The sequence below is a fragment of the Phyllobates terribilis genome, unplaced genomic scaffold (genome assembly GCF_046119375.1).
Source record: "Phyllobates terribilis strain yellow unplaced genomic scaffold, ASM4611937v1 Scaffold_11__3_contigs__length_659146591, whole genome shotgun sequence".
NCBI lineage: Eukaryota > Metazoa > Chordata > Amphibia > Anura > Dendrobatidae > Phyllobates > Phyllobates terribilis.
Genome location: NW_027362771.1, coordinates 472,564,535 through 472,587,306, shown reverse-complemented (window position 1 = coordinate 472,587,306; position 22,772 = coordinate 472,564,535). Strand labels below are relative to the sequence as shown.

General features: G+C 47.1%; 1 protein-coding gene across 6 annotated transcripts in view; it reads right to left on the bottom strand.

Moving 5' to 3' along the window:
- Nucleotides 1–22,772, bottom strand: part of LOC141166555 (uncharacterized) — a 77,512-nt gene that overhangs the window by 5,686 nt on the left and 49,054 nt on the right. For all 6 annotated transcript variants that reach the window (XM_073653344.1, XM_073653347.1, XM_073653345.1 and 3 more), the window contains 3 exons: nt 9,422–9,476; nt 8,061–8,106; nt 7,884–7,944 (listed from right to left, as the gene is read on the bottom strand). In XM_073653344.1, the coding sequence (XP_073509445.1) occupies nt 7,884–7,944; nt 8,061–8,106; nt 9,422–9,476 (162 nt within the window). The remainder of the gene's footprint in view (nt 1–7,883; nt 7,945–8,060; nt 8,107–9,421; nt 9,477–22,772) is intronic.

Here is a 22,772-nt window from a genome sequence, read left to right as displayed (position 1 = left end):
GAAGAAGGTGGACCCAGGGAACTATAGGCCGGTGAGTCTGACTTCTATACCAGGAAAGATCTTTGAACAAAATATTAAACAACATGTATGTAAGTACCTGGATAAGAATGAAGTGATTATCCAGAGTCAGCATGGGTTTGTAACTAACAAGTCAGGTCAGACTAACTTAATTTCCTTCTATGACAGAATCACTGACTGGGTGGATCAGGGAAATGCTGTAGATATAGTATATCTTGACTTCAGCAAAGCATTTGACAAAGTATCTCACACCATCCTTATTGAAAAAATGACCAAGTATGGAATGGACAAGGCAACTGCTAGGTGGATTCATAACTGGCTTAGTGATCGGACTCAAAGAGTGGTCGTAAATGGCTTCACATCCAGTTGGATGAATGTCTCAAATGGGGTACCACAGGGCTCTGTGCTGGGACCTGTATTGTTCAACATCTTTATCAATGATTTAGATGAAGGAATTGAGGGTAAACTGATTAAATTTGCTGATGACACAAAGCTAGGAGGGATAGCTAATACTAGAGAAGAGAGATAGAGGATTCAAAAAGACCTAAATAAACTGGAGTAGTGGGCAGTAACTAACAGAATGGTTTTTAACAGGGAAAAATGCAAAGTACTACATCTGGGCAATAAAAATGAAAAAAGCATATACAAAATGGGAGGAATAAAGCTAAGCAACAGTACATGTGAAAAAGACTTAGGTATACTAATAGATCATAGACTGAACATGAGTCAACAGTGTGATGCAGCAGCAAAAAAGGCAAATACAATTCTGGGATGTATTAACAGAAGCATACAGTCTAGATCACGTGAAGTCATTATCGGACTTTACTCCTCTTTGGTCAGACCTCATCTGGAATACTGCGTCCAGTTTTGGGCACCACATTTTAAAAAAAGACATCGACAAACTGGAGCAAGTTCAGAGAAGAGCGACCAGAATGGTGACCGGTCTGCAAACCATGTCCTATGAGGAACGGTTACAGGATTTGGGAATGTTTAGCTTGCAAAAAAGAAGACTGAGAGGAGACTTAATAGCTGTCTACAAATATCTCAAGGGCTGTCACATTGTAGAAGGATCATCTTTATTCTCATTTTCACAAGGAAAGACTAGAAGCAATGGGATGAAACTGAATGGGAGAAGACACAGATTAGATATTAGAAAAAAAATTTTGACAGTTAGGGTGATCAATGAGTGGAACAGGCTGCCACGAGAGGTGGTGAGTTCCCCTTCAAAGGACGTCTTCAAACAGAGGCTGGACAGATATCTGTCTGAGATGATTTAGTGAATCCTGCTTTGAGCAGGGGGTTGGACCAGATGACCCAGGAGGTCCCCTCCAACTCTACCATTCTATGATTCTATGTATGTATATGCCCCAGCCACATGCCTCCAGTGATGTATGTATATGCCCCATCCACATGCCTCCAGTGATGTATGTATATGCCCCAGCCACATGCCTCCAGTGATGTATGTATATGCCCCAGCCACATGCCTCCAGTGATGTATGTATATGCCCCAGCCACATGTCTCCAGTGATGTATGTATATGCCCCAGCCACATGTCTCCAGTGATGTATGTATATGCCCCAGCCACATGTCTCCAGTGATGTATGTATATGCCCCAGCAACATGTCTCCAGTGATGTATGTATATGCCCCAGCCACATGTCTCCAGTGATGTATATGCCCCAGCCACATGTCTCCAGTGATGTATATGCCCCAGCCACATGTCTCCAGTGATGTATGTATATGCCTCAGCCACATGTCTCCAGTGATATATGCATATGCCCCAGCCACATGTCTCCAGTGATGTCTATGCCCCAGCCACACGTCTCCAGTGATGTATGGATATGCCCCAGCCACACGTCTCCAGTGATGTATGGATATGCCCCAGCCACATGTCTCCAGTGATGTACGTACAGGTGCATGTCACTTAATTAGAATATCATCAAAAAGTAAATTTATTTCAGTTCTTCAATACAAAAAGTGAAACTGATATATAGAGTCATTATAAACAGAGTGATCTATTTCAAGTGTTTATTTCTGTTAATGTTGATGATTATGGCTTACACCCAATGAAAACACAAAAGTCATTATCTCAGTAAATTAGAATACTTTATAACAACAGCTTGAAAAATGTTTTTGAAATCCGAAATGTTGTCCTACTGAAATGTATGTCCAGTAAATGCCCTCAATACTTGGTCGTGGCTCCTTGTGCATCAATGCGGCATGGCATGGGGGCGATCACCCTGTGGCACTGCTGAGGTGTTATGGAAGCCCAGGTTGCTTTGATAGCAGCCTTCAGCTCATCGGCATTGTTGGGTCTGGTGTCTCTCATCTTCCTCTTGACAATACCCCATAGATTCTCTATGGGGTTAAGGTCAGGCGAGTTTGCTGGCCAATCAAGCACAGTGATACTGTTGGCAGTGTGGACGGGTGCCAAGTCCTGCTGGAGAATGACATTTCCATCTCCAAAAAGGTTGTCGGCAGAGGCAAGCATGAAGTGCTCTAAAATCTCCTGGTAGACGGCCGCGCTGACTTTGGTCTTGATAAAACACAGTGGACATACACCAGCAGATGACATGGCTCCCCAAACCATCACTGATTGTGGAAACTTCACACTAGACCTCAAGCAGCTTGGATTGTGGCCTCTCCACTCTTCCTCCAGACTCTGGGACCTTCATTTTCAAATGAAAATTGGAACTCTGGGACCTTGTGGAGTGTGTCAATGACTCCCTTTTGGACATCTGTCAAGTCAGCAGTCTTCCCCATGATTGTGGAGCCTACTGAAACAGACTAAGGGACCTTTTTAAAGGCTTAGGAAGCCTTTGCAGGCTTTTTTTTGTTAATTATTTTAATTTGCTGAGATAATGACTTTTGTGTTTTCCTTGGCTGTAAGCCATAATCATCAACATTCACAGAAATAAACACGTGAAATAGATCACTCGGTTTGTAATGACTATATAATATGAGTTTCACTTTTTGTATTGAAGAACTGAAATAAATTCACTTTTTGATGATATTCTAATTTAGTGAGATGCACCTGTCTATGCCCCAGCCACATGTCTCCAGCGATGTCTATGCCCCAACCACGTCTCCAGTGATGTCTATGCCCCAGCCACATGGCTCTAGTGATGTTTATGCCCCAGCCACGTCTCCAGTGATGTATATGCCCCAGCCACATGTCTCCAATGAAGTATATGCCCCAGCCACGTCTCCAGTGATGTCTATGCCCCAGCCACATGTCTCCAGTGATGTATACGCCCCAGCCACATGTCTCCAGTGATGTATATGCCCCAGCGACATGTCTCCAGTGATGTATATGCCCCAGCGACATGTCTCCAGTGATGTCTATACCGCATCCCAGAATCTCCTGAGACGTCCATGCTGCAGCCCCACGTCTCCTGTAATGTGTATGCCTGAGCCCCATGTCTCATGTGACGTCTATGCCGCAGCCCCTTGTCTCCTGTGACATGTATGCCTGAGCCCCATGTCTCCTCTGACGTCTATGCTGCAGCCCCGTGTCTCCTGTTACGTGTATGCCTGAGCCCCATGTCTCCTGTGACGTCTACGCCGCAGCCCCTTGTCTCCTGTGATGTGTATGCCTGAGCCCCATGTCTCCTGTGCCGTCTATGCCATGTCCCACGTCTCCTGTTACGTGTATGCCTGAGCCCCATGTCTCATGTGACGTCTATGCCGCAGCCTCTTGTCTCCTGTGATATGTATGCCTGAGCCCCATGTCTCCTGTGATGTCTATGCCCCAGGCCCATGTCTCCTGTGATGTCTATGCCCCAGGTCCATGTCTCCTGTGATGTCTATGCCCCAGGCCCATGTCTCCTGTAATGTCTATGCCCCAGGCCCATGTCTCCTGTAATGTCTATGCCCCAGGCCCATGTCTCCTGTAATGTCTATGCCCCAGGCCCATGTCTCCTGTAATGTCTATGCCCCAGGCCCATGTCTCCTGTGATGTCTATGCCCCAGGCCCTTGTCTCCTGTGATGTCTATGCCCTAGGCCCGTGTCTCCTGTAATGCATAAGCCTCATGCCCATGACTCCTGTGTTGTAGCATCTCCTGTGATGAATATACAGCAGTCTCGGTGTCTCTTATGTGATGTGTAGACAGCAGTCTCGGTGTCCCCTATGTGATGTATACTGCAGATCACCCACTGCTTGTGCTCTATAAATATTACATGAGCAGTGATGAATTTTCCACTGTGAGGAGACCCGCAGTGTAATATACATGTGTGTTCGGTATGGCTTACTGCTGCGAGTTCTTTACAAAACTTATCATCACAAAGAGTCTCCTGCGCTCCAGACTGTTGTAAACCTGGAAAAGCAGCTACGAATAGCAACATCATCAATACCACCTAACATCGTCTTACCAAAGAGAAGCAGCACAAGCCGTCACATTAGGAGTTAGTTCATTAAAGGGAATGTGTCACCCCCCTGGGCGATATCAGACCTCTACTATGGGCATACAGGGTATAGAAAAGTAAATCTATACTTACCTGTATGGTCCATAGCAGAGGTCTGATTGCAGAGAAATCTGGTTTTATAAAGTCCGGGGGACGCCAAGCAAACCCCTCCTATCTGCTTACTATTCCCCTAAATCTCCGCCTCTGTGCTAAATTACCATATTCCCCCCTCCCCTGCACATCACAGGGCCCTGTGACAAGCCCTGTGATGTGCCCTGCTCTGCCTCCCCTCCCGCGCATGTGCAAAGCGCTGCTCCCATGCAGCGCGATTTGTTTCCCTCCGGCCCCGTTTGGCTAACAATTTATACCATCCATCCAAATGGCCATTGGCAGAAAGTTCCCCACCCTTGATATGAACCAATATACACAGAGTTAAGTATCTCTACTTTTTATTATAACCTGCTCTCAGGGAAGCAGAAATCACAGGTCCACTTTAATCCTTCCCTGCTGTTACTAACTTGCTTTCCTGAAATAACTACATGTTATATATACTTGCTATATTCACACGCAGTAGTAGAACTGCAGAATTTTGGTGAAGATTACAAATGTAAAGTACAAAAATGTCAAAGGCACATATCACAGAAAAAATCTACTGTTGCAAAAGTTAACTGGATTTGTCTCAGGTTTCACCTATTGCCAATAACTTAATAAAATACGCTGCAAAATTAACATATTTACTACATGTTTTTTTTTTTTTTTTAAAGTTCGCTGTAAACCTTCACTGCTTTCATCTGGATGTAACTCTGACACTTTGACCCCCTTCATAGCCACCTTATTTCCTAGTGGCAGAGGTTTCTGTCAGCAGAATAATGTGTCCTGCCACACAACAAGAAATTACTTAAAGGGGTTTTCACACAAACAAAAGTTCATTTTAATCAATAGATGTTGGAATAATAATAACTTCCACAATTGGATGTGTTTAAATAAAATGTTCCTGTGCTGAGATAATCTTATAAATGTGTCCCTGCTCTGTACTGTGTAATGGCTGCGTCTCACCATACAGGAACATGGTCTGATCATACCACAGCTCCTGGGCAGGGGAGGAAGGAAAAGAGTATACAGACAGGACAGCATGAGGTCACAGCTGATTCTTTCTGTGAGGTAAAACATTTCACTGCCTGTTTTTAAACAATATTTTACCTCAAAGAAAGAATCAGCTGTGATCCCCTGCTGTCCTGTCTGTATACTCTTTTGCTTCCTCCCCCTGTGGTATGATCAGAACATGTTCCTGCACAGTCAGACACGGCCATTACACAGTACACAGCAGGGGCACATTTATAAGATTATCTCAGCACAGGAACATTTTATTTAAACACATCCAATTGTGGAACTTATTATTATTCCAAGATCTATTGATTAAAATGAACTTTTGTTCATGGGAAAACCCCTTTAAGGATGGTTTTAGGAAAGTGACAGAGAATTAAGTAATGACTTTGCCGCTAAAGTCCTCAGATCTTAATATGATCGAATCATGTGTGGGATGTGCTGGAAATACAAGTTGTTTGGGCTGAATGGTGTATGTATGTCATATTTCATTCTTTATAGCCTTGTTCAGAAAGTATATGAAAGACTCGTACCTCTCCCCTCTCTTGGTCCAATCCTATACTTGTCTAATGTGGGAGCAAAGCCTCTGACTAACCCAAGTTCAGATTACACAAAAATATGATGCTTAAAGGGAACCTGTCTTATGATTAAATGCCATCAACCTGCAGTTATGGGGTTAATCTGCAGATGATTAATAGCGCTCTGAACCTGCCCGGCGCCTGGACTTAGACCCTTGCTCCTGAGAGGAAATCAACTTTATTCCCTGCGGCAACGTTCCAGTTTGTTTCAGTCATGGAGGCGGCGCCGATGCGGATTCAGTCACAGCTCTATGTATAGAGGGCAGTAGCTGTAACCGTGCCCCAGGCACTGACTGACAGCCGGACCTAATGATGAGGGAGTTGTCAGTCAGCGTCGGCGCCGGGCAGGTTTAGAACGCTATTAACCTGCAGATTAACACCACATAATACCGTTTTTTTCACGTGACAGGTTCCCTTTAACTGTAAAGTGTGAATAGAAACATTAACCAGTTCAAGACTAGGCAGTTTCACCCTATTCAAGACAGGCACATTTTCAGGTATTTTTGTACATGCAGTTTTAAGAGCTATAAACAATTTTTCTAATTTGGCTCTTCATAGAAGACATCACTGAAAACATAGCAGCCATACTTGCAATACCATGTCCAGACATGCACAACGGGATGCAGCAGGTCCACCTTTATCATGCAGGACCTGCTGCATCCGGTTGTGCATTTGTTTCTGGACATGGTATTATTGCCTCTTTTTGTGGTCTCTCAGACATGATTTTCATGTCGTTTTTATACCCCTTTTCACTTTTTTTTCTAACTGCAAAGGACCACTAAAATACATTGCAAATTGTGCTCCTCTTTCCTTAGGAATTTTCTTTTTATATTTCTCACAATGTGGTCTCACATAAGCTGATAGCATACTTTTGGAGGGTATTTCAACATTTAAATACATTTTTATTATTGCTGATTTCCCCTGTAACTAGTAATCACTGGGTCCATAGAAGAAAGTGCTGTTGTCGCTTGCTGGGCGCACTGCGCTTGTTCAGTGATGTATAGAGCAATAATGCAATCGGGAAAGCAGAGATGGTAATATAGCATCTATGCCTTCTCTGTGGAGAGCTAGGCTGTGTCTGACAACCGACTCCTCACTCCTGAACGATCTTGTGCAGCTACTTAGGCTATATTCACACATGTTTTTTTTTTCTGCTGCTAACTTTTCTCTGGCAGGAAAACAGCCGCGTAAAAAACGTGTGTATTTGCTGCGTATTTTTGACCACCCATTACTTCCTATGGGTGAAAAATACGCAGCAAAAACGCAGGTGAGTTTTCTGCTGCAGAAATGCTGAAAGAAGTGACATGTTCTATTTTCCAAATACGCAAGCAAGGCAGAAAATATGCAGCAAACAAAAAGCAACATGTGTGAACAGAGAATTCTGGTTTCTCATAGTCTTTGCTGGTACTGCTAGACGCAGCTGAAAATTTGCATAAAAATCTGCTGCAAAATACACAGCAAAACACAACGTGTGTGAACATAGTCTTGCTCTGCAACAATGTTCCAAAACCTCAGTGCAGAATTATATGCATACTGCCCCCATGCTTAAAGTCAATGGCAGGTCTGAAAACATTTAAAACCTTAACTTTTTTCAAGAAACCTGTAGCAAAAAGATGGGTAGGGACCTACATGGGTGAACAAACCCAAAATACCAATCATAATCATTCACCCCCCAAAAAAGTGCAGAGCGAAGCACTAGAAAACAATGGATGTGTAAATGTACTTAATATATTATACAGTAACAGTAATTAATGATTAAACAGTTCTTTAGAAAGTTACCTGTGAACCCAGGCGGAGAGGGAGTTATCAATGATAATCGACTTGCACCACCAATGGATAACTGTAAATGTAAAAGGATTTGCTTAATAAAATAGAAAACTATATTGGGGAATTGTTTTACTACGTGTAGCATATAAATGATTAATGTATAGCTTATTTATTTACATTTAAACGTACATTTTTATTTCTGGATACGTTAGAAGTTTGGTCCATTAACTCAGCCCTGGTGAAACAAAAATGGTAAGTACATCACACATAAAACGTAGTGTAAAACCAACGAAACATCATGGAGAAGCTGTAATTACATCCTGGCCCTAATGCCAAACAATCCCTCTATTATGTAAGAAAGCAACCAACCTATATTTGGCGTGGGATATATCAGTAATGCATTTAGACTACATTCCTACAGGGCATTTCCACTGCGGTCATTGTTGCGGATATGGTGCGGTTAAGTCACAGTAATATATGAAGAATATATAGATATGCTGTGAATTTCCAATCCACGCTGCTGGTCAATTTACGCTGTGATTTTTCTTCACAGAGTGTCAATGAGATTTCTACTGTAATATACAACTAGTTTTCTACAAGCAAATCCACAGCAAAAAGTTTGCTGCATATTCACCCCATGGGTCATTACAGATATGGCATTTGAGCCTCATTCAGACATCCGTTTTTCACATATGAGACCTATCCATGGTCTTCATGGATAGAATACGCACCCATAATAGTCTATAGGGTTGTTCACATGTTCAGGATTTATTTTTGCGGACCGTGTGTCCCTGCAAAAATTATGGAGACATGTCCATTTTTTACTGGTATCATGGATTACATCTCTGTGCAAAATAATGTTCGCCACAATATTGTTTTACCCATATATGACAGTAAAGGTGGCGGCTCTGTATAAGAGAACTGAAAAAATATTAAAATTCCTCAATTTCCAACAAGGCACCATGAAAAGAGTAAGATCAGCTGTGTTGATATATGTCTGCAATGGCTTAGGTTAAGTTACCACAATGACCTTTTGTGAGTTTTTGACGCTGCATATTTTCAAGGTGCAAAAAAAATCAGGGTCTTACAGTTCCAGCAAAGTGGATGGGATTTATAGAAGTCTCATGCCCACTGTGATTTTTTTTTACGCTGTGTATACTGACCTGCGTTTTTTTTTTTTAAGTCAGCAAAATAAAAATTTCTCTTGCAGGTATGCTGAGTGTATGTGCGGATTTTCCCTATCAGATGCAGAAAATTTGCAAGTAAAAAATGCATATGTATTTTAAGTGCATTTCCACTGAGTAAATGCATTAAAAAAACACATGTTATGCACACATGACTGTAACAATAAAGTTTTGTTAAAGCCAGGAAGTATCAAAAAAATGCAGCTTTATTATAACAAGAATCATGACATACCTAACACAATAAAAATAAACACAAAAATTCATGTAAAAAAAACACAAGTAACCAAACAACAAAAACTCAGCATATACTCATCATGGGAACGTAGCCTTATAGTTTGTATTTAAGAGCTTTCAGCTGCTACTTACTTATTGATGCTGGGCACTTGTGAAGCAGATGGAGAAAATCTGTCCCCTGAATTGACTGAAGCACAAATAAAAGAAGGTTGTTTTCTCTTTATTTAAAAAAAAAAAAGAATCAAAATCGTACATAAAATTGTCTTACAGATCACATCAATAACAGTGATTTACTTATCATATACTTATCATTACATGGGTGATTTATGCTAAACTGGAAGCGCAGATCCACTTTTCCACTTAGAGGGGTTGTCCACCAGTGGGCAACACCTGAGGCCTTTAAGGAGCATCTTTCACTGGATTTTTAATTTTAATTTCCTCTTTAAGAAGTAATGTAACTGTTTTAGATCAAAGTTATTTCAAATAGTGTTCAGATACAAAGTTTAGGTAAAGTTAGTCTCACAAGAGAGCTAATGTAGCAAAAATTGCTGAGAAAGTTAGTGCTGGCTGTGATGGAAAGGTGTCAGAACCCCAAATGCATCACAACGTCCTGAGTACAGGGCTGTGAAGCCACAGGGTGGTCAAGTGTCCATGCTGACCCCTGTACACCACCAAAAGTACCTACAATGGGCATATGAGCAGCAGAAGTGGACCATGAAGCAATGGAAGAAAGTGACCAGGTCTGATAAATAACCTTTACATCATGTGGATGGCCAGGTGGTATGCCATGCCTATCTGAGGAAGAGATGGGTACAGAATGCATTCTAGGAAGACAAGACGACGGTAAGGTCGTATGATGCTCTGGGCTACGTTCTGCTAGAAAATCTTTTGTCCTGGTACTCGTGGATGTGACACGTATTACCTACATAAACAAAGTCCAGACCAAGGACACCCTTTCATGCTTAAGGTATTTCTAATGGCAGTAGCCTTGTTTGGCCAATAATGCTCCAGCAAATATAAAGGTATGGGGAACATGACTAACATTTTAAGGTGTTCACTTCCCCAGATCTCAAGCTGATCAAGCATCTTTGGTGTCCTGTAAAAACAAGGATTCATGAAGTCCCCAACTTCCAGTACTCAAGGAAGTCATTGCCTCGCCAGATCAGAGCTGTTTTGTGAGCGCAATGGGGACCTACACAAAATTAGGCAAACGGTTTTGGATGATCAGTGAATATTTGTCTTATGTGGTTACGTATGGCCTTGTTGGGAAAGTATAAATAAAAGACTTGCACCTCTCCCCTCTTTTCCGTCTAAGGGTATTTGCACACAACGTCTTAATTCCGACGCCAAAGACGCCTAGGTTTTCCCAGGCAAAGCCACTTCAGGAGACAGCCAGGGGACTTTGCCTTCTTTTTTTAACAGTGGCTCCAACACCGGTGTCTTTTTCCTATAGTTTCAACTACAAAGAGCAGGCAGTTTCCAAAGGAAGCTGCTTAAAAAGTTAACATGTTACTTTTAATTTTTTTTAACCGTTTCACAGTTTCCGAACCCTGAAGTGGTTAAAAGAAGCAACAAAATAATGAACATTGCTGTGCATTAACTCCTTAGTGACCAGGCCAAACTTTTCAAATCTGACATATGTCACTTTATGTGTAGTTTTGAGCGATACCTTCCGATATCGGGAAATATCGGATCGGATTGGATCGGACCGATACCCAAAAAGTATCGGATATCGCCGATTCCGATACCAATGCAAGTCAATGGGACACAAATATCGGAATAAAAATAAACCCTTTCTTTCCTTGTAGGTTAAGTCTACATGAAGGAAAACAACTAAGAATAATGTAGAATGACATGAAAAGCCGGCAATTCATCAGCGGCATACACCGGTACCTGACAATTTAGAACAGAAAGAATAGAACATCACACATAGATTAGATAGATAGAAACATGTCAGTCACATATATATGAAGTACAGTGACAGTGTTGGTTACTGTACTTGTCATTTAGTGTAAAGGATTTATTAACAAAAATAACAGTGTTTTCATGCACCGTCTCTTTAAAAAAGCCGGCCGGCAATTCAGCAGCGGTACCCGACAATTTAGAATAGAAAGAACAGAGAATCACACAGTGCTGATTACTGTACTTGTCATTTATTTTAACACTAAAGGATTTATTAAAAAAAAAATTGGCGTGGGGTTCCCCTTAATTTTAGTCTCTAGCGGAGGTTAAGCAGATGGCTGGGGCAGATGTTTGAAGCCTGGGAAGGGGGTAATACCCAGGGAGCTTCCCAGGCTACTAATGTCAGCCCCCAGCTGAATACCTAGCCTTTACTAGCTATTAAAATGGGGGACCCCAAAAAAAATGATGTGGGGTCCCCCCTATTTTAATAGCTAGCAAAGGCTAGGCAGACAGCTGGGGGCTGATATTAATAGCCCAGGAAGGGTGCCATAAATATTGGCCCCCTCCCAGGCTAGAAACACCAGCCCTCAGCCGCCCCAGAAATGGCGCATCCATAGGATGTGCCAATTCTGGCACTTAGCCTCGCTCTTCCCACTGCCCTGTAGCGGTGGCAGTGGGGTAATAGGGCTGGGGTTGATGTCAGCTTATAATGCCAGCTGACATCAAGCCCAGGTTAGTAATGGAGAGGCGTCTATAAGACACCCCCATTACTAACCCCATAGTCAAAGTTAAAAAAAAAACACAAACACCCAGAATAAAGTCCTTTAATTGAAATAAAGACACAATTCTTTATTGTTCTAAATTAAACCATACTTACCATCACGCCCATTCCAGCTGAAGCCAACGATCTCCTGCAATAAAAGTAAAATAATAAAGCAACCTCATCCTTACCTTTCCATGGTTCCCAGGACAGCTTCAGCTCTGCTACATTCACATGACAGGCTGGATAGCAGCCAAAAGCTGCCATCCAGCTTGCCATGCCGCAGAGACTGAGAAGCGCAGGTGTGTCACCCCAGGCCTGGATGCCACAAATAATAAAGGCTGTGTCTGAGAGCAGGAAGGAGGTTCCCTGGTTAGGGACAATTAGCATACAGCACCTCCTGTCCCAGGCCAGTAGGGGGAGCTGGCTGCCCCTTTAAAAGCTGGAACTGGGGGGCAGGGTTAGAGAGAACTGGACGACCTAGCTCAGGAGTGAGACTAGTCCCAGAGAAGGAGGGACAGTTCAGCTGTAGCTGTGGAGGTCGTGAGGCAGAGGAGAAGCCACGAGCCAGGGACGTAAGGCGCGGAGAGCCTGTCCTGGCAGATAGAGAACCATCTAACCGGACATTGGGGTCCGAGGCTGTAAAGACTCTAAGTCCAGCAGCAGAGAACCAATCCACGAGGGATTTCATGTCCTTTGGCCTAGAAAGCCCGGAGGCTCCGCTACAACAGAAGGGACCAGCAAAGCCAAGAGAGGCCAGAGGTAAAAGGAGCCAAAGTTGCAAGCCATACGGGTGAGAATACACGGCACGCTCAGGGACGTGGGCTATTTTACCACTAAAGGGGGAAATAGTCAGAAAGAGCTTAAAGAGCACGGTAGGCCTACACCCTCACCCTGACCAGAGGGGCTTCCCGAGTGTTCTCAGACATCCAGGTCCCCTTCTAGCCGGTACTGTTGTTGGGTCATTACCATCTGTTATAATAAAGACCCTGAACTGTTTAAGCGGACTCTGCATTCTGACTGTCGCGGACGGAACTATCACCCCCAACATCCCCCTACATTGCCCTGGGGCTACACTCCTCCCGTGGGGAGTTATCTTACCTCTGTGCTGCACACCAACACCAGCCCCAGCGGCTTGCCCTGCAGCGGCGGTTATCCCTGACCGCAATCCACGGGTGGCGTAGTCGGACATTTAAAGCACTGATTGATAGACCGCCATTTGGTCTGACCACCCTGAGCCACGGGACCGGGCTGCCACCACTACTACCCCCAGCATCGTACAGAGGCCCGGTCTCGAGTGCCCCGCGGCCCAGGGGGCGAGTCAGCTTTGGTGTAGTCGGCAGGATTGTGACCAACCCGCCACAAACGGGTATTGCGTGGCTGAAAAGACTTTATACTTACCTGAGTGAAGTTTCAAGCCATTCGGGGCCGTTTCCCGCCAAAAGGCGCCATCTTTGGGACGCCGCGCGGGAAGAAGAGGGGCGTGGACACCAAAACCGCGCGAGACCGGACGCTGCGCAAGGTCCTGGAAGGAGAGAGAGCGACGCTGACGTCACCAGGACGCGACGCAAGGTCCTCGCCCAGAGCAGCGCTAGTGGAACTGCGGCCTACGGAAGAGGATCAACAGAAGGTAGGCCACGGTTAACTAGGGGGAAGGAAGATGTCGGAAGCGGAGGGGCCCACTACCACCAGCGTGGCTGCAGCAGTGGTGATGCCGTTTTCCATGCCCTATATCCCCGGAGCGGCCTGGCTGCCCCAGTACTCAGGGGAATCCTATACATTAAGTGACTTTAAGGAAAGACTGCACAGTTTATTTAAAGTCTATCCCCTAACAGAAGAACAGAAAATCAGCATATTGACCGGGCAGTTAACTGGTGCGGCCCAGCGGGAGGTAAAATCATGGCCAGCTGAGGAGAAAAGGACTGTAAAGGACATTTTAGCCCTGCTGCGGGGTACTTTTGACACCCGCACCTCAGCTGAAATTAAAATGCGGTTCTACGGATGTAAGCAGCGGACACAGGACAGCATCAGAGACTATGCCCTAAATTTACAGGAAGCCTTGGGAGCAATCAAACAAGCTGACCCTGGCAGCGTGCAGGATACAGATAAACTATTGACTGACCAGTTCATAGAAGGTCTGCTGTCCAGTGCCCACAGAACCCAGCTGCGCCTTATGGCCCTACAGAACCCCGATTTGACTTTCGCACAGTTTAAAGATAGGGCCATCCGGGTGCTCCGAGAACCGACACCAGGTGGCGCTGTAGCTTCCCGGCGTCCTGCCATTACGTACCACGAAGAGGCGGCGCCCTACCCTGCAGACCTTGTGGGGGCTGATGCGCAGGCTCTAAACCCATCCCCGCCTGCAAACCTGCACCATCAGGTCCAAGAACTAACAAAGAGTGTTGCTGCATTGACCAGGACCGTACAGTTGTTGTAATGCACACGCCCGGACTGACTGGCGTGTGCGTGTTTAGTGGTTCCACTGTGCCATGAACCGGAGAGTGCCTGGAGGGGCATAACTAAGTATCTGCTCGATCCGACCAAGGTCGCACGACGGCATACGACGCCAGTGCACCAGGGAGGAACCGAGCAGAGGGACCAGGGTCTACTCCAGGTCAGACTCCAGACACGGCTGTTGACCCACACCAGGGAATACAGGAACAGGCAGGCTAGAGCGCAGGCTGGGTAGGGTCCAGTACAGACTGGGAGACGAGTTCAGAGCCGCAGATGCGGTAATCAAACAGAGTAAAGCAAAACCGCAGGTGCGGTAGACAAGGCTGAGCAGAGCGAAACCGCAGACGCGGTAGACAGGGCTGAGCAGAGCGAAACCGCAGACGCGGTGGACAAAGCTGAGCAGAGCAAAACCGCAGATGCGGTAGACAAGGCTGAGCAAAGCAAAACCGCAGACGCGGTGGACAAGGCTGAGCAAAGCAAAACCGCAGACGCGGTAGACAAGGCTGAGCAGAGCAAAACCGCAGACGCGGTAGACAAGGCTGAGCAGAGCAAAACCGCAGATGCGGTGGACAGGGCTGAGCAAAGCGAAACCGCAGACGCGGTGGACAAGGCTGAGCAGAGTGAAACCGCAGACGCGGTGGACAAGGCTGAGCAGAGCGAAACCGCAGACGCGGTGGACAAGGCTGAGCAGAGCGAAACCGCAGATGCGGTGGACAAGGCTGAGCAGAGCGAAACCGCAGACGCGGTGGACAAGGCTGAGCAGAGCGAAAGAGCAGACGCGGTGGACAAGGCTGAGCAGAGCGAAACCACAGACGCGATGGACAAGGCAGAGCAGAGCGAAACCGCAGACGCGGTGGACAAGGCTGAGCAGAGCGAAACCGCAGACGCGGTGGACAAGGCTGAGCAGAGCGAAACCGCAGACGCGGTGGACAGGGCTGAGCAGAGCGAAACCGCAGACGCGGTGGACAAGGCTGAGCAGAGCGAAACCGCAGACGCGGTGGACAGGGCTGAGATAAATCGCCGAAGGGGTAAACAAAGACAAAGCAAAGGGGATAGGGCTCTGTTCACATGGAACAGAAAGAAAGACAGAACCAGATACACACACTAGATACTTGCAAAGAAGTAGCGAGAGGACTCCAACTCACAAACGGAAGTAGAGCGACAACGAGAAGGAGTTAGGTGCAGGTTCAGACAACGCAGGAAAAGGGAAGGGACGGACATAGAGATGAAAAGGGTAAAAGGTAAGGAGACAGTTCAGACAGGAACTGTAACTGCAACAAAATACAGGAACGAGCCAAGGCAAAGCCAAGTGCTGGTTTAGACAAAGCAGGAGAAAGGGAAGGTACAGACATAGAAAGAAACAGGAAGCAGGTTAGGAGACAGTTCAGACAGGAACTGTACTGCAACAAATACAGGAGCGAGTCTGGGTATGCGGCCCCCAGAGGGCAAGACGAACAGGCTAAGAGCGTGTTCAGACTGGTCTGGAAATACAGCCTCCAGGAAGGCGGACAGACAACAGGCTAGAGTGCACAGACAGGACACAGTTCAGACACGGGAACTGATACCGATAGGCAGGAAACATAGATAGGACCTGGCATGTCAGCGACCAGAAGCCAACTGACAGAACAAGATGCTCAGGCAAGGATTCCAAGGAGTAGCTGGTTTAAATACCAGGTGACAGACAGCAATAGGCTGAGGACGCATTAGGGGAGTGTCAGCAGCAGCTACAAGAAACAGGAAGTTCAGGGGCGTCGCCCTAAGCAGCAAGAGCAAAGCAAAGCAGACAACATGGAAAGAAGCCAGAGTGGCAGTCTGGACTGGAGATCAAGTGCGCGCTCTTGCACAGTGGGAGATGGACCACTATGCAAGGACGCCGCCAGGTATGTTACAGTCATTACAGATGGACCCATCAGGACCAATCAAGCTGACTTCCAGTCCAGGGGATGTCCCGTGGCGTCGGCAGAGGAGGATCCCGTTGTGCAGAGGGAGGCCCACAGACCGCTATGCTGAGGATGGACAGCCGATTTGAAGCCGTTGCAACCAGCCAGGACACATAGCCAGGTACTGTACTTTAAACGGGTCCGACCTGGGGCAGAGGGCCAACCCCCAGGCATAAGGTCACCAGGCCCGTCTAATTGGCGCGATAAGTACATGGGGGGACACCCGGTTTTACCCGTAGTGCTGGATGGTATCCCCCTGAGTGCACTGCTGGACACCGGGTCCCAAGTGACTACCATCCCCTACGTACTTTTCAAGCAGTACTGGAGTGACACTGATATAACCCGTTATCCAGACGATGACTTAAGCATCATCGCCAGCAATGGTCAACCCGTGCCGCAGGTGGGGTTCAGAGAGATGACCATTAAGATTGGTAAAGTTGAACTGCCGGCACAGGGAGTGATTATTGTGGACATTGACCGTCGAGAAAGTCACCCTAAAATAACCTTGGTTACTAACGTGATTGAAAATTGTCTTTCAGAAGTAATTGTAATTTTGCAGCAGGTGGCGATGAATGCTAGCTCCAGCCAATAGAGGGTCCTCCAGAAAGAGATAGGAGCCCTGATGAGACGGCAACAAGTAGAACTGTCTGGTGGTGAGATCGGTAGCGTGAGGATGAGCGACCCGTTCCCCATTGCCATGCCTCCCAAAAGTGAAATGATGATCTGGTGTCGGACTGCAAATCGGGTTAAGAGGGAGAGACTACCAAGCCAAGGTAGAACCCGTATACTCAGACAGCAGGCCCACCATTTTGACAGCCCGGGGGGTGGTTGATGTCCGCCATGGAAGGGTGCCCGTCCGGATCTTAAACATTGGGGAAAGGGAAGTACACTTGCCCCGGTATGCTACACTAGCCAAATTGTATACTGTTGAACACAATGCTGTCAGGGCCGTGGAACCCTTGACTCCATCTTCCCAGGCGGAGGGTAATGGCTCCCAGAAACACAAGGACTGGTGCCAGAAACTCCACGTGGGTGCCGACTCCACTCCCCTGCATCAAAAACAAGGAGTCTATCGGGTGGTGCGCGAACATGAAAGGGTTTTTAGGAAGCACTCGTTAGACTTTGGCCAAGTGAAGGGGGTAGAACACCACATCCCCACGGGGAACCACCCACCGATAAAGGAGAGACACAGACCGGTACCCCCTGCACATTATCAGAACGCAAAGCGCATGCTAAGAGAGATGAAAGAGGCGGGAGTGATCAGGGACAGCTGTAGCCCCTGGGCAGCCCCTTTGGTTCTGGTAAAAAAGAAAGACGGTACCATGAGAATGTGCGTGGACTATAGAAAACTTAATCGTATCACCCACAAAGACGCATACCCGTTACCTAGAATAGAGGAGTCTTTAGCAGCCCTAAAATCAGCTAATTTCTTCTTTACTTTGGACCTTACTAGCGGGTACTGGCAGGTTGCTGTGGCAGAGGCTGACAAGGAGAAGACCGCCTTCACCACCCCGATGGGATTAAGTGAATTCAACTGTATGCCCTTCGGGCTCTGCAACGCACCCGGGACCTTCCAGAGGCTGATGGAATGCTGCCTAGGGCACCGAAACTTTGAGACGGTCCTACTTTACTTGGACGACGTGATTGTATATTCGAAGAGCTACGAGGACCATCTAAAACACCTGGCAGAGGTGTTCAAAGCCCTGGCAGGCTATGGCCTGAAAGTGAAACCCTCAAAGTGTCACCTGTTGAAACCAAAGGTACAGTACCTGGGGCAGGTGGTGAGTGCTGAGGGAGTAGCCCCTGACCCCGACAAGGTTATAGCCATCAAGAGCTGGCCAAGCCCCTCTAACATCAAAGAAGTGAGGCAATTCCTCAGGTTGGTAGGCTACTACCGAAGGTTCATCCCCGGGTTCACTAAGATGGCAGCTCCAATGCAGGACCTCCTGATAGGTCAGTCTAAATCCAGAAGTCACAAGCCACCCTTCAAGTGGGATAAGTTGGAAGAGGATTCCTTCCGCCAGCTGAAAATGGCCCTCACGGGGGATGAAATTCGGGCCTACCCTGATTATGGCCAGCCTTTTATCCTCCACACCGATGCCAGTAATGTGGGGCTAGGAGCCGTACTGTCCCAAAATCAACAGGGCAGGGAACGAGTGATAGCGTATGCCAGCCGGAAGCTGAGGCCCACCGAAAGAAACCCGGAGAATTACAGCTCCTTCAAGCTAGAGTTCTTGGCAGTGGTGTGGGCCGTAACAGAACGGTTTAAACATTACCTGGCCTCTGCAAAATTCACTGTGTATACAGACAACAACCCGTTGACACATCTGGACAATGCTAGACTTGGTGCCCTAGAGCAGCGGTGGATGGCTTGGCTGTCAAATTATGACTTCACGATCAAATACCGAGCGGGCCGAACCAATGCCAACGCAGACACCCTATCCAGGATGCCTCACCTACCTGAAGGAGAAGAAGACTCAGAAGAGCTGGAGGAAGTAGAGCTCCCTGCGTTCCACCGGTATGGGGCCACTCAGTATTCTCACAGAGTAAGAGACAAAGACCTAACCACCGTCATGTTCAACCCCTTACCCCACCAAGGCTGGGCTGAAACGCAAGATAGTGAGCCAGCAATTCGCTTGGTGAAAGACATGTTAACCCAGGCAGACGCTAGCCCTGGCCCGGACGCTCCAGAGGAAGCCAAGCAGTTATGGAAGGAGAAAAGCAGGCTATTCCTCTACGAAGGTAAGCTGTGCAGAAGGCTTGTCAACCACCGGACGCACGAGCTGACCTGGCAAGTAGTGGTCCCAAGACGAGATGTGGCAATGGTCCTGGAGGCCTACCATGACAGAGCGGGACACTTCGGGTGGAAGAAACTGGAGTTCCTACTGAGAGAGCAGTTCTTCTGGATCGGTATGAGAGGGGCCATAGAGAAGTGGTGCAGGGACTGCAGCCCATGTAACCTCAGAAGGAAGGACCGTACCAGCCAGAAGACACCCTTGAGGTCCATCGTCACCAGGCAGCCTCTTGAGCTGGTAGCTCTGGATCATGTGAAATTGGCAACAAGCCGGTCGGGCTACGTCTATGCCCTGACAATAGTGGATCACTATTCCCGGTTCCTGATGGTGGTTCCTGTTAAAGACCTGACAGCCCAAACAGCGGCCAGAGCCTTCCAACAACACTTCTGCCGTCCACACGGGTATCCGGAACAGGTCTTGATAGATCAAGGTTCAGCGTTCGAGGCGGAAATCTTCCAGGAGTTCTGCAACCTCTACGGCTGTAAGAAGATTCGGACAGCGCCTTACCACCCGCAGACCAACGGGCTGTGTGAGAAAATGAATAATATCGTCATTGATCTCCTCAAGACGTTGCCCCTGGAAGAACGCAGCCTGTGGCCGGAGAAGCTGCCAGACCTGATAGACTTATACAACCATATCCCGGTGAATGCTACAAATTGCACCCCGGCTTACCTGATGCGAGCAAGACCAGGTAAGCTGCCGGTAGACCTGGAGATGGGAGTCCTGACACCCGAGGACACCACCCCAGACGCGGACTGGGATACGGAACCCCGGCTACAGTACAAGAAGGTACAGGGGAGTGTGGAGAGGAGTCTGGCTCAAGCGAGAGAAAAGCAAGAGAGGCTCTTCAACCAACACGCCCCTGCTGGTCCCCTAGAACCTGGTGAGCAGGTCCTGAAGCGGAAGAGAAGGCTTCACAAGCTAGATGACCAGTGGGAAAGAGACGAGTACACAGTACTGCAGTCCGACCACAACAACCCGAAGGTATGCGTAATTACCAAGGATGTAGGAGAAACCACTAGCACCGTCTCCAGAGACCACCTAAAAAGGTGCCCCGAGCAACTACAGAGTGCAGGAGAAGGTCAAGATGACCTTGAACCCGCAGAGGACAAGGAAGAAATGATCAGCACAGTTCTTGGAGAGTTTCCCCGGTCCTGGACTCGGATAAACGACGCAATAGTGGTACCCGTCCTACACTTCCTTCAACCAACCCAGCAAGAACCTACAGGAGAGCAGGAAGAATCAGAGGAACAATCAGCCCCGGAGGCAGAAGAACCCATGCCAGCAGCCCAGGAGAGTCAACCCTCTGCTGACAGTGAGCCTGCCATGCCTGCGGTAAGCCAAAGGACCCGCAGACAGCTGCCTGCACTGCCTGTAAACCCAGCTAGTAGCTGTACCCTAAATGCTAGTGGGGAAAGCCAGGTTAGACCACCACCAGACAGTGGGTTACGTAGGTCAACCCGGAGCACTAGGGGGCAGATACCCGCTCGCTGGAAAATATAGGGTGTGTAAAGAACTGTAAATAACCCTTATAAATAGTTGTCAAATGTTTAAACAGTTAATTGCATGGCCAGTAATTATGTTTTTTCAGTTTCTTTCAGTTGACTACATGGACTAACAGGTTATGAACTTTGAGTAACCGGGACTTTCTTGTAAAATATGTTCGGAGCTTAACCAAAGGAATGAATAAAGACTGTTAAGGACTCGGGGCAAGGACAGACCCCCACCTGGTTAAGGCTCCCCTTGTGTTGGTGAAATGGACACCCGGTCACAGACCACACTGTGACCCTAAGAACTCAATATGTGATGTTGTTTGCTATTTCCTTCCCTGTAGTGTTTTCATGGTCATGCATAAATACCCTGTTTGTTTTTGGCCAAAAAGGCTTAGTCCCGGAGTACTAAACTTTTACTAGGGGGGAATGTGTCACCCCAGGCCTGGATGCCACAAATAATAAAGGCTGTATCTGAGAGCAGGAGGGAGGTTCCCTGGTTAGGGACAATTAGCATACAGCACCTCCTGTCCCAGGCCAGTAGGGGGAGCTGGCTGCCCCTATAAAAGGTGGAACTGGGGGGCAGGCTTAGAGAGAACTGGATTACCTAGCTCAGGAGTGAGACTAGTCCCAGAGAAGGAGGGACAGTTCAGCTGTAGCTGAGGAGGTCGTGAGCCTCGCTCTTCCCACTGCCCTGTAGCGGTGGCAGTGGGGTAATAGGGCTGGGGTTGATGTCAGCTTATAATGCCAGCTGACATCAAGCCCAGGTTAGTAATGGAGAGGCGTCTATAAGACACCCCCATTACTAACCCCATAGTCATAGTTAAAAAAAAAAACACAAACACCCAGAATAAAGTCCTTTAATTGAAATAAAGACACAATTCTTTATTGTTCTAAATTAAACCATACTTACCATCACGCCCATTCCAGCTGAAGCCAACGATCTCCTGCAATAAAAGTAAAATAATAAAGCAACCTCATCCTTACCTTTCCATGGTTCCCAGGACAGCTTCAGCTCTGCTACATTCACATGACAGGCTGGATAGCAGCCGAAAGCTGCCATCAAGCGCTGAGCGCAGGAGAATTTTCCCACGCTGTCAGTGACGAGCATGAGGTGAGCTGAGTTCATTGGACATGAGCTCACCTCATGCACGTCACTGACAGCGTGGGAGAATTCTCCTGCTCAAGCGCTGAGCGCAGGAGAATTTTCCCACACTGTCAGTGACGTGCATGAGGTGAGCTGAGTTCATTGGACATGACCTCGGCTCATCTGGATGCCGTCACAGCGAGACACTGAGGAGCGCAAGCATGCCTTCTCAGTCTCTGCGGCAAGCCAAGCTGGATGGCAGCGTTCTGTTGCGATCCAGCCTGTCATGTCAATGTAGCAGAGCTGAAGCTGTCGTGAGAACCATGGAAAGGTAAGGATGATGTTGCTTTATTATTTTACTTTTATTGCAGAAGAGATTGACTTCAGCTGGAATGGGCGTGATGGTAAGTATGGTTTAATTTAGAACATTAAAAAATTGTGTGTTTATTTCATTTAAAGGACTTTATTCTGGGTGATTGTGTTTTTTTTTTAACTTTGACTATGGGGTTAGTAATGGGGGTGTCTTATAGACGCCTCTCCATTACTAACCTGGGCTTGATGTTAGCTGGCATTATAAGCTGACATCAACCCCAGCCCTATTACCCCACTGCCACCGCTACAGGGCAGTGGGAAGAGCGAGGCTAAGTGCCAGAATTGGCGCATCCTATGGATGCGCCATTTTTGGGGCGGCTGACGGCTGGTGTTTCTAGCCTGGGAGGGGGCCAATATTCATGGCACTCTTCCTGGGCTATTAATATCAGTCCCCAGCAGTCTGCCTAGCCTTTGCTAGCTATTAAAATAGGGGGGACCCCCACATCATTTTTTTGGGGGGTCCCCCATTTTAATAGCTAGTAAAGGCTAGGTATTCAGCTGGGGACTGATATTAGTAGCCTGGGAAGCTCCGTGGGTATTACCCCCTTCCCAGGCTTCAAACATCTGCCCCAGCCGTCTGCTTAACCTCCGCTAGAGCCTAAAATTACGGGGAACCCCACGCCAATTTTTTTTTTATAAATCCTTTATTTTAACACTAAATGACAAGTACAGTAATCAACACT